This window comes from Mobula birostris, chromosome 12 (genome assembly GCF_030028105.1).
Source record: "Mobula birostris isolate sMobBir1 chromosome 12, sMobBir1.hap1, whole genome shotgun sequence".
Taxonomy (NCBI): domain Eukaryota; kingdom Metazoa; phylum Chordata; class Chondrichthyes; order Myliobatiformes; family Myliobatidae; genus Mobula; species Mobula birostris.
In genome coordinates this window covers 52,988,099-53,001,071 of record NC_092381.1, presented here as the reverse complement: position 1 = coordinate 53,001,071, position 12,973 = coordinate 52,988,099, and the positions used below count along the sequence as shown (strand labels likewise).

General features: G+C 41.5%; 1 protein-coding gene across 3 annotated transcripts in view; it reads right to left on the bottom strand.

Annotated features, from left to right (window-relative positions):
* Nucleotides 1-12,973, bottom strand: part of frem1b (Fras1 related extracellular matrix 1b) — a 237,134-nt gene that overhangs the window by 24,461 nt on the left and 199,700 nt on the right. For all 3 annotated transcript variants that reach the window (XM_072274667.1, XM_072274668.1, XM_072274669.1), the window contains exons 28-29: nt 11,236-11,365; nt 1,338-1,410 (exon numbers count right to left, since the gene is read on the bottom strand). In XM_072274667.1, the coding sequence (XP_072130768.1) occupies nt 1,338-1,410; nt 11,236-11,365 (203 nt within the window). The remainder of the gene's footprint in view (nt 1-1,337; nt 1,411-11,235; nt 11,366-12,973) is intronic.

The window sequence follows — 12,973 nt, the reverse complement described above, 5'->3', positions numbered from 1 at the left end:
TTCTAAGACTTCGAAAACCTAGGACATTAATCATCCATTTCTGCCCCTCTCTCAACCATGTTTTTGTAATGGTTACAACATCATAATTCAATGTACTGATCCATGCTCTAAATTCATCACCTTTACCCATAATACTCCTAGCGCTAAAATATACACACTTCAAACTACCTGACCCTGTTATTTCGATTTTACTTTCCCTTACTTTCGCTGGCATCGACCTTCTGGTTCAATCTTTCCCTTATTGACCAGTTCTCAGCCCCCTGCAAAACTGCTCAAACCCTCCCAAGTAGCATGAGCAAACCTCCCATCCAGGGTATTAGTTCTCCTCCGGTTCCGGTGCAACCTGCTGTCCCTCTTGTACAGGTCACCTCTTCCCCAGAAAAAAGGTTCTAATGATCCAAAAACTTAAAACCCTGCCCTCTGCACCATCTCCTCAGCCACCTATTCATCTGTGCTATCATCCCACTCCTACCTACACTAGCCTGTGGCACAGGGAGTAATCCGGAGATTACAACCTTGGAGGTCCTTCTCTTCAGCCTCTTTCCTGACTCATTATAGGTAGGACCTCTTCCTCTTTTCTGCCTATGTCATTGGTGCCAATATACACCACAATCTCTGTCTGTTCACCCTCCTCCTTGAGAGTATCCTGCAGCCACTCTGATATATCCTGTACCCTAGCACCCAGGAGGTACCACACTATCTGGGTGTCTCTTTTGCAGCCACAGAACCTCCTGTCCGTCCCCCTAACTATCGAGTCCCCTATCACTACTGCACTGCCTGACTTTACCCTTCCCTGCTGAGCATCAGAGTTGGTCACAGTTCCACTGGCCTGGCTGCTGCTGCTGTGCCCCGATGATTTATTTTATTATATCCACTTGATTTTCTAAGTTACAAAACTGTTACAATTGAAGGAATCAAGATTTGAAATGTCTCTTAATATCAGGAACATTTAAAAGCTGTTGAATTTAATGACAGCTGCGACAGCGGGGAAAGTTCTACTGCCAGTTTTGCTCTGCCACAACCTGTCAGGATTTCTGGAGCTGGAACCACTACAACATTTGCTGCCCAATGCCTGGTCACTAAATGGGCTTCTCTGCCTGCATGAAGAGTGCAGAGACCTGGCAAAATCAACTTTTCCCGTTAAATACAATCACCGACAGACAAAAGGCATCAATGTCAGTCCAGCCCAACCTAGTCAAAAACTCGCGGAAATTTTAAAAACTTGAGCATAATTCTACAATTCATATAAATCAATTGCCTATAGATATTTTTATTTCCTTGGCAAAATAATGATAAAATATATTTCATCAAATTTTAGTCAAATAACCAACACTTACCAGGGTCAAACTGAATTAAACTTGCTGTGTGATGAGTGAAGTCCCTGCCAACTGTTGCTGTTAACTCCTGAGCCTATAGAAGGTAAACACTGAATTAATATTCAATGCAGAGACTGATCACATAATGTTATGGAGTCATCATACTGTGAAGAGAACGCAACTTTATGATGTATCTTTATTATGTGCAATGGAGCATAAATATGCACAGTTATATGGAGAGCATCCACAATGACTGTGCAGAATTAGGAATGGAACCAAAATTCCTGCAAGAAAGAGAAAAAAATAGAATTAATAAAAATTTGTGTTGTTAACAGTAATTGTTGCTATATACAGTATGTGTTACCCTTTAAGAATTGCATCGAGTGCATTCCGGTTTAAGATGGCGCTACCAAAGGTGGGCGACAGTTTACTGGTGATTCCAAAGCAAAGAAATTTGATTTAAAACACTACCAATAACACTTTTTCTGAAGTGAATTGTGGTGAACTATCACTGTATACAATGAAGAGGCAAAGGGAAAGAGAATACAAGAACTGTGTCCTGCTGGTGTGCTGCAAATTTGCACACTTGGAATTGGAGCCATGCTGGTTGGAGTGAACAATTCAGAGAGAAGACGGGACAGAGGAGTTCCTATGTCCTTCTAACTAATCCAGGTGTGAGGGTGGATCGCACTAGGCATAGAGCCATTTGAAGAGGTTGAGAACAGCTTTTTCAGCAGTGGAATCTAGGCCTGAGGCAAATCGCTGGGCAGCGCATTCTAGGCCTGGAGCAATTCGCCGTGGCAGGGCCTGGGTCTCAATCCGCAGTTTGGACAATTTAAGTGTCGGCCCAGATAGACTGGAAAAGCAGGGTGCTGAAAGTGGGCGAGGTTGGATTGCTCTGGGTGCCAAGCCAATTTGGAGAGGTCAAGAACAGTTTCTTTGGCCACGAAGTTTAGGCCCAGAGCAATTTGCCACAGCAGAACCTGGGTCCTAATGTGAGGTATGATCCGCTGTTCAGATTATTTAAATGGCAGTCCAGATAGACTGGGGTCTTCTCTCCCCACGACACTAAGGCTGTGAGACTGCCCCACGCTGTCATGCTTCGTGTCTGTGAAATTTGTGGCAATTTGTCCCGTTAATATGATGAACTGAATATCAAGCGTTTGGGTTTACTCTGGGCTGCTCTGGGAATTTGGATCTAAGGACTTAATTTGGTTTTGAATGCTGTTGTTTTGCTTGCTTCTATTGTTTGCATGATTTGTGTTTTTCTTTCTCTTCCTCTGTGTGCATTGAGAGTTGGTCTTTATTTTTTTTAATTGGGTTCTTTCGGGTTTCTTGCTTTGCAGCTGCTTGAAGGCAAACAAATCTTAAGGTTGAGTAATTTAAACATTAGTTGATAATAAATGTATTTTGAATCTTGAAGTGATTTATGCTCTTTTGGTTCACAGTACACATGCAGGAAGTTTCAGACTTTGTTATGAAGAGTCAAATAAAGTTTGTGCATGCAAGAGATCCTGCAGATACTGGAAATCCTGAATAACACACACAAAATGCTCAAGGAACTCCGCAAGTCAGGAAGCATCTATGAAGGGGAATAAAAAGTTGATGTTTTTGGCGAGACACTTTCTCGGGACTGGAAAGTTAATGGCAGAAACCAGGATAAGAAGGTTGGAGGAGAGGAAGATGTACAAACTGGCAGGTGACATTTGAGTCCAGGTGAGGTGGAAGCTGTGTGAGTGGGGGAGGGGAGATAAATTAGGAAGCTAGGAAAGGATTGATGGAAGAGGTAAAGGCCAAAGAAGAAGGATTCTAATAGGACGAGATGGTGGACCAAGGATGGAAGGAAAGGAGGAGGGAAACTGAAGGGAGCTGATGGGCAGGTGAGGAGAGAAGGAGTAGAGAGCAACCAGAATGGGAAGAGTGACAGGGGTGGGGGGAAGAAAGTATTGAAAGCTGGAGAAATCAATATTTATCTTCTTCTTCAACCCTTTACACCTCCCATCTCCTCCACCCGTACACCTCACCTGGTCTCACCTATCACCTGCTAGTTTGTACCCCTTGCTATCCCTCACCTTCTTATTCTGGATTCTGCCCTCTTTCTTTCCAGTTATGATGAAGGGTTTCAGCCCAACTGTGTACTCCCTCCACAGATGCTGCATGACTTCCCAAATTTTTGTACTTTGAGCTCCTGTGTTCTCATGTGTTTCAGTTTACATTTCCTGCAGTGAAATTTGTTCAAGGTTTAAAGAGCTCTTTGAGCGCACACACTTTACATTGGCAACAAAGGTTGGTGGTAAAAAATCACAGTCAAAAGTGAAGAAGCTGTCAAGGACGTCAAAGAGCGACACAACAGTGTGGGGCAAATCTGTGGAGCTCACAATTAATGACAGGAAGTCTAAGGTGCAGACTTTAACACAAGAGAAAATGGTTCCACATGGAAAATTTGTTCCAAATAAAATTGCAAACCTGCTTGTGGTTATAGTACAAAATAGCAGAGGGGCTTCAGACTGATTAGATTGGAAATCTTAATAATTAATATAAAATATGTATACTGAGGGGTGAAGGTGATCCTTGGCTAAATTATGTTACTTAAGTGGAGGATGTGATGAAAATATTTGGACAAAGGCCACCTGCAAACACAAGGCCATCCTATCGGTGGAAATATGGCAGTTATTTACATGATGTTGGCAGATTTGCTGTAGGGTGATCAAAGAACTATTTAACAAAATTAAAATTCAAAACCATTTCAACCCAATGCTGTCAGAAAATGTGTAAGTTATTAGTTTGGAACCCATAATCAACAATGAAGACTGATGATGAAAAATTACACAGATTTTCTAATAAATCTACATTCTAACAAAAGTAGAGTTAGTGAATTGAAAATGAAAATCAAGGCTTCACGATGCATAGTGACATAGATGCTGACTGCTTCACTGTGGAAATGTACATGTATGGCAAGATGGTCTAAAGTTAACAAGAGTCCTGAAAAAGTGCCTTGGCCTGAAATGCCAATTGTTTATTCATTTACAAAGATATTGCCTGATCTGCTGAACTCCTCCAGGGTTTTGTATGAGTTGCTCAATCTATCTTGGTGACAAATAGAATTTTTAAAAATTGAAAAAAAAATTATTCTAGCTTCTTCTCCCTTTCTTTCCAGTCCTGATGAATGGTTTCAGCATGTCAAGCAGCATCTATGAAAATGAATAAATGGTTGACATTTCAGACCAAAACCCTTCATCAGGACTGGAAAGGAAGGAGAAAGATACCAGCATAAAAAAGTGGGGGCCGAAGAATTTGAATTGAATTGAATTTATTTCTTACATCCTTCATATACACGAGGAGTAAAAATCTTTACGTTACGTCTCAGTCTAAATGTGCAATGTGCAATTTATAGTAATTAATAGTAAATAGTATATATAACAAGCAAGTCAATATAACGTATAAATACAATTGTATCAGCATGAGTTAATCAGATGGCCTGGTGGAAGAGGCTGTCCCAGATTCTGTTGGTCCTGACTTTTATGCTGTGGTACCATTTCCCGGATGGTAGCAGCTGGAACAGTTTGTTGTTGGGGTGACTCGGGTCTCCAATGATCATTCAGGCCCTTTTTACAAACCTGTCTTTGCAAATGTCATGAATAGTGGGAAGTTCACATCTACAGATGCGCTGGGCTGTCCGCACCACTCTTTTCAGAGTCCTGTGATTGAGGGAAGTACAGTTCACATACCAGGCAGTGATGCAGCCAGTCAGAATGTTCTTATTTGTGCCCCTGTAGAAAGTCCTTAGGATTTGGAGGCCCGTACCAAAATTCTTCAACCATCTGAGGTGAAAGTGGCGCTGTTGTGCCTTTTTCACCACACAGCTGGTGTGTACAGGCACGTGAGATCCTCGGTGATGTTTATGCCGAGGAACTCAAAGCTGTTCACCCTCTCAGCCACAGATCCATTGATGTCAATATGGGTTAGCCTGTCTCCATTCCTCCTGTAGTCCACAACCAGCTCCTTTGTTTTTGCGACGTTGAGGGACAGGTTGTTTTCTTGATACCACTGTGTCAGGGTGATGACTACTTCTCTGTAGGCTGCCTCATTATTATTTGAGATTAGGCCAATCAGTGTAGTGTCATTAGCAAATTTAATTAACAGATTGAAGCTGTGGGTGGCGGTACAGTCATGGGCATATAGAAAGTAAAGGAGGGGGCTTCGGACACAGCCCTGAGGGGCTCCTGTGTTGAGGGTCAGAGGGGCAAAGGTGAGGGAGCCACTTTAACCACCTGCTGGCAATCTTAGAGGAAGTCCAGGATCCAGCTACATAAGGCAGTGTGAAGGCCGAGGTCTCTGAGCTTCTTATCGAGCCTGGAGGGAATTATGGTGTTGAATGATGAACTATAGTCCAAGAACAGCATTCTTGGATTATAAGGAGCAAGCTAGAAGGAGATACTTGAAGACAGGTGTGGTGAGAAAGGTAAAGAGCTGGAGTAGAAGGAATCTGATAGAAGAGAGTAGACATTGGGTGAAAGAGAAGAAGGATGGGCACTAAGAGGAGTTAGGCAGGTGAGGAAAAGAGGTTAGAGGCCTGAGTGGGGAATGGGAGAAGAGGGAAAAGGGAGAGGAAAAGATTAAAAAAAAGGGAAAAAATTACCGGGAGGAGAAATCGATGTTCATGCCATCAGGTTGGGGGCAAGATGATGGAATATGAGGTGTTGCTTCTCCACTCTGACAGAGGCCTCATCACAGCAGAAGAGGGGGCTATTGAGTGATATGTTGGAACGAGAAGAGGGATAGGATTTTAAATTGTTGGCTACTGGGAAATTACCTTTTTTTTGGATGAAGCGGATGTGCTCAATTTGGGAATAATTTTCTGAATAAGCAGAGGGTGGATGAGGAAAAAAATACATCTTTAGTATGAATAGATAACATCCAGGTTTAAATAAGCTTCTTGAATAATATGAAACAATTATTAAATAAGGGTGGCATGTTAATGCAGCACAGCTTAAGTGATCCAATTCGATTCTCACCTCAGGTGCTGCTTGTGTGGAGTTTTTACATTCCCCTTTTACCCCCAGGTGTGCAAGTTCCCTTTCACTTCCTAAAGATGTGAAGGTAGCTTAACTGATTACTGTAACTTGCCCTTGGGGAGGGTAACAGGATAATAGTGAGGGAGGTGAGGGAGAATAACTTGCCTGAACATAAGTAGGGGAATGGGACTGATGAGTGTGATCTGAGGGCCAGCGAGAAAGAGACCTCTTTCTGTGACAGTGTTTAAAATCAAAAGATACCACGTAACATGGGCTTGAAACCAAATTTCAAACTGATGGTAAGGTGGAAATGCTCAAACACTAAGTAGAAAAAAAGAGTCCACCATGCCAGTACAAAAAGCTGTATGATTCTGCAAACATTATGAACTGATATTCAAACAAATGATGGATGACAATCAATATCCACTGTTTACGTTTGAAGATTAGAGTGCCAAGTTGTCAGGGGAAAAGGTCTTCTGTAACTTACAACTACCTCAAACCAATGTTCAATATAATATGGATAAAAAGGCATCCGTAACTGACTATTAACATCTACAATGGTTGTACTCGTACATCTAATGTCACTATATTAGATGAAATCATCATCTTTAAAGGACGCGTGGTAACCGGGGCCTCCACCTGCCTGCAGGAGTGCAGGGGCTATCCACACCAGGCTATCATTCCCCAAACATCTATTAATTCACCAGAGCCACATTCGCACATTCTTCTGAAATTTGGCCTGTTCTGTTTCCAGAGCAACAAACTCAGAATGCTGGAGGAACTCAGAAGGTCAGGCAGCATCTATGCCAGGGAATAAACAGTTAATGTTTCAGGCTGAAACCTTTCTTCAGGACACCTTTGATCAGAATCCTTCATCATGTGTTGTTCTGTTTCTTACACTCCATTGAAACTCATTGATTTCACTGAAAAAATTAATTACATTACATGGTAACATCCTAAAAAAGGTGAATTAAAATGTATTAGAGTATTATTTGGAATAATATTTAATGGAATAGCATATGTGCCAATGCAGCAACACTAATGTTCTGCACCTGCCAAATTAAATAGTATTTTACTCTAACACTTCTGAGGAGAGGAAAGATGAAACCGAGAGTTGGAAAATACTCCAATAATATTTGGTTGAACTGCATGTTAAATAAAGATAGCTCCTGTATCACAGTAAAGATCTTAGAAAAGGTCAAAGTCTCATTCATATTTGTAAAATTTCAAAATCGTTCAGTTTATTTTGTTTATTTTGAAAAGGTAAATGTAATATTTATGATATTAGTTATTAACAATAATTGTTGACATAGCACTGTTACCCCTTAAAGATTATGTAGGGTGTAACTGCTCCTGGATTGTAAAACTGTGCAAAGAAAGGTCAAATGTCAATGGCTTGGAATAAAATACATATACAGTGCCTATAAAAAGTATTCACCCCCTTAAGAAGTTTTCATGTTTTATTGTTTTACAACATTAAAACATTGAATCACAGTGGATTTAATTTGGCTTTTTTGACACTAGTCAACAGAAAAAGACTCTTTTGTGTCAAAGTGAAAACATCTCTACAAAGTGATCTACATGAATTACAAATATAAAACACAAAATAATTGATTGCATGAGTATTCACCCCCTTTAATATGACACAGCAAATCATCACTGGTGCCGCCAATTGGTTTTAGAAGTCACATAATTAGTTACATGGAGAGCACCTGTGTGCAGTCAAGGTGTTTCAATTGATTGTAGTAAAAATACACCTGTATCTGGAAGGCGTAACTGCTGGTGAGTCTCCTGGCAAAAACTACAACATGAAGACAAAAGAACACTCCAAGCAACTCTGTGGAAAGGTTATTGAAAAACTCAAGTCAGGAGATGAATACAAGAAAATTTCCAAGTCACTGAGTATCATTTGGAGTACAGTTAAATCAATCATCAAGAAATGGAAAGAATATGGTAGTTGTAAATCCGCCTAGAGCAAGCCATCCTCAAAAATTGAATGACTGTGCAAGAAGGGGATTAATGAGGGAGGCCACCAAGAGACCTGTGACTGCTCTGGATGAATTTCAAGCTGCAGTGGCTGAGATGGAAGAGACTGCGCATACAACAGCTGTTGCCTGGGTGCTTCACCAGTCGCAGCTTTATGGGAAAGTGGCAAAGAGAAAGCCACTGTTGAAAAAACTCACATGAAATCTCTGCTAGTGTTTGCCAGAAGGCATGCTGAAGACTCTGAAGTCAGCTGGACATCATCAAAAACACCCCAACCCTACTGTGAAGCATGGGTGTGGCTGCATCATGGGGATGCTACACTGCAGCAGGCACTGGAAGGCTTGTGAAGGTAGTGGGTAAGATTAATGCAGCAAAATACTGGGAAATCCTGGAGGAAAACCTGACGCAGTCTGCAAGAGAAATGTGACTTGGGAGAAGATCTGTTTTCCAGCAAGACAATGATCACAAGCATAAAGTTTCAGCTACACAGGAATGGCTTAAAAACAACAACATTAATGTCCAGTAGTTGCCAAGCCAGAATCCAGACCTCAATCCAATTGAGAATTTGTGGCTGGACTTGAAAAGGGCTATTCACTCATGATCCCCATGCAATCTGACAGAGCTTGAGCAGTTTTGTATGGGGGAAAGATTGCATTGTCCAGATGTTCAAAGCTGATAGAGATCTATCCACACAGACTCAAGGCTGTAATTGCTGCCTAAGGTTCATCTGCTAAATACTGACTTGAAAGTGGGTGAGTAATTATGCAATCAGTTTTTTTTTGATTTTTATATTTGCAATACTATATACCAATTTGAAGAGGTTTGTATTCATTCTGACATGAGAGAGTCTTTTCTGTTGTCAAAAATGCAAAATGAAATCCACTGTGATTCCATGTTGTAAAACAATAAAACATAAAAACTTCCAAGGCAGGTGAATACTTTTTACAGGCACTGTACATACCTTGGTTAAGTTCTGCATATGCTATAATAATCAACCTCTATAGTACTTAGAGGTTAAAATCTCACCGAAGACACACATTCCATGAGCTAAGAGCAAGCGTAGGCTGTACTGCCCTTCAAAAAAGCTGCTCTGTCACTCAGTATGATCTTATACTGAAGTCATCTTTCCACTATTATCAAAATTCTTCAAACCTCAGACTTAAAAATATAGAACAGTCATTTTTAATTGAGAGTGTTGTATAACTTTGAAACATTTTATCTCAGAGACCCTTAGTTGCTCTGTCATAGAATGTTGCTAGAGGTTACTAGAGTTTTGGAGCAACACACACAAAATGCTGGAGGAACACAGCAGGCCAGGCAGCATCTATGGAAAAAAGTACAGTCGACGTTTCAGTTCATCAGGACTAGAAATGAAAGGGGAAGAAGCCAGATGAAGAAGGGAGGTCTATTTCCTCCTCTGCTGCCACGATGAGGCCACTCTCAGGGTGGATGTGTAACACCTTGTATTCCATCTGGGTAGCCTCCTACCTGATGGCTTGAACATCAATTTCTCCAACTTTCAGTAATTTTAACCCCAACCCCCTTCCTTCTTCTTTAATTCCTCACTCTGGGACCCCCCCCCCCCAACACTTCTCGTCTGCCTTTCACCTCCCCTGGTGCCCCTCCTACTTGCCTATCTCCCATGGTCCCCTCTCCTCTCCCATCAGATCCCTTCTTCTCCAGCCTTTTGCCTTTTCCACTCATCACCTCCACCTTCCTATATCATCTCCTCTCCCCCACCCACCTAACTTCACTGATCACCTTCTAGCTTGTACTCCTTTCCCCACCCCTTCCCCCCACCCACCCACCATTGTATTTTGGCTTCTTCCCCCTTCCTTTCCAGTCCTGATGAAAGGTCGTGACCTGAAATGTCATCTCCATAGATGCTGCCTGACCTGCTGAGTTCCCCCAGCATTTTGTGTGTGACTAGCTGGTGAAGCTGTTTCTGGCATGGATCAACCAGACTTTTACTTCATGACAGAATAGGTATGAAGAACTATTTGTCCTAATACTACTTATGCTCTGATTTTCCTTTCGGAAATGCTGAAGTGAGACCAGCAAGAGGTTGATATAATTGCACATGTACAATGATACAAAAGGGCAAGAGGTTTTCTGGTTCTACATAGAGAAGCACAGAATATAGAATTTAAAACAGATATGAGAAATTGCAGGGTTGGGTTCACATTTTACTGCACTCCATTATTTATCAGCAGCTCAACATGAAGAGAAAGGTCTCACACTTGTAAACAAATTCAGAACAAATCTCACGACATATGCTAGTAAACCTGATTCTGAAAACACTATCGTGCCTTAGTGCTGTTCCAATACATGGGCAGCACTGTAGCGTAGCAGTTGGCACATTGCTTTACAGTACCAGCGACCTGGGTTCAAATCAGCCAGTCAATATACTTTCCACTACACATCCATGGATTTGTCAACATTTTGGATGTCATACTGAGTCTCCGCAGACTCCAAAAGAAGTAGAGGCACTGTCATGCCTTCTTTGCAACTAATTTATATGATGGGTCCAAGGCAAGTCCTCTGAGATAACAATACCCAGGAATTTAAAGTCATTATAATATCCACTGGTAAGTATATTATCACATCTTGTACAAATATAGGCTGAATTTAAAAGCTTTTGTTGCACTTATAATAGATATAAATCCCAGGCATATTGCCCTCATAAATATGGAAAAATCTGACTATTTCCTGAAGGACAGGAGATGTGAGTGGGAGAATAGCATTTAAAGATTGATGGTCCAGGGCAGAACTGCTATTTAGTCCATTAATCTCTTCATCATGGACATTGTTTGGATTTTCTTAGTCTCAATAACCTCTCCCTGGATACTGAAGAAATCATCAGACAAATCAGGAATCAAAGGTACTTTGCAAAATATAAGTAAATGAAGTTACCATACCTTTATAGTAACATAAGAGGGATCGGCACTGTATCCTTTCCTGATCACCTTAATGGAGAGAGTCCCTATGTCTTCACAAACTCGATAGCTACTGGAAGCCATTTCAATCCGGGACCACTTCAGCTCCATTCTGGAGAAAATTTTAATTTATTTTTAAGAAAGATATGCATATGTAATTGTTGCTCAAAGGGATTAAAGAAACTAAATACTGTACATCTTAAGGAAATCTCAAGTTAAATCTCTGACCATATTAATTCATCCAGGGCATTTTTCAAGGCCCAATTACCTTCAGATTTGTCATCGATGACCTTCCATCCATCATTTCCCTCGGGATCAATGAAGTATGACTATGACTATGACAATGACCATGACTAAATCAGAAGTGAAAATATTCACTATGTTCAAGTCCATTGCAACTGCTCAGCAAATGAAGTAAATCATTTTGGCATGCAATAAAATCTTGACAACCTTCAGTCGTGGTCTGAGAGCTGGCAAATAATATGTTTACCTTTGACGTGCAGGAAAAGACTGCGCTGCTTACTCTCATGTGGAGTGTTCCAGGGCCGGATTAACCTAGTAGCAAAAGTAGCATATGCTACAGGCCCCGCAGTAAATGCTTGCAAGCTGCAGTCTGGTGAAATCAGCATCTCACCATATTCTCACGATGATGTGGCAATGCTGTTGTTTTAGATTAGATTAGATTAGTTTGCTTTCATGTTGTTTTCATGTCAGAGGAGCTGCATGCTGCATGGTATGTGTGTGCAGGCGTATGTTGGCTCCTTGCTGTGTCGTGATGACCTTTGTGCTATTTGCCACGCTCCCAAGCCGGTGCAGCATGCGCTGTTATACCGCTGACTTTGACTGTGCACTATGTTTTGCCGTCAGGACTGGTTGAAAGATTTGTGAAGTTTTTGGATATGGAAGGTCATAGTGCTGAACAGCTCACTCAAAGTTTACTTGACTTTTTAAAGGAAAGTGACATTGGTATAAAAGACTGCCGTGGTCAAAGTTATGACAATGCCAGCAACATGAGTGGCAAGTATAGTGGCTTGCAAGCACGAATTAAAGAGCTGAATGAGTTTGCCGATTACATTCCATGTTTTGTACATTCACTAAATTTGGTTGGAAAATGTACTGCTGAATGCTGTCAAGAAGCATTAATTTTCTTTCAATTTTTAGAAAGCCTGTACACTTTTTTTTCTGCTTCTACTTATCAGTGGGATCTCCTTTCTGCTGCATTATCTGATGGTGGTGCTCATTTGCCCATTGTGAAAAGAATGTCAGATACCAGGTGGTCAGCTCGTGCAGGTGCAACAAAAGCACTTTTACACAGCTTTTCTGCAATAAAACAAGTCTTGGATGACATTTCAAATAACAATGATCTGTTGCAAGGACGGCATTGGGAGAAGACCCAAGTACAAGACACAGACCCTGATGTACTAGTAACAGGACCAGGGTTATCGAGATAGCAAGGTGAGTAAGGAAGAAGTGACGCTGGACAATGACACAGGCCCTGGACGGGACTAGAATTCAGGGTCTGAGCTAGGACTTGGACTAGAAACACGGGACCCGGACGAGGAACTAGGAACCAGTAGCCTGGACTAGGAACAGGGAACTCCGAGCCAGAGACTGGACAGGGACCCAGAACCTGGGTCTTGACTTGGGCTCGGACCCCGGATCTAGGCAAGGACAAGACGTGGCTACAGGACTGGACGTGGAACTCCTGCACAGGACGAGG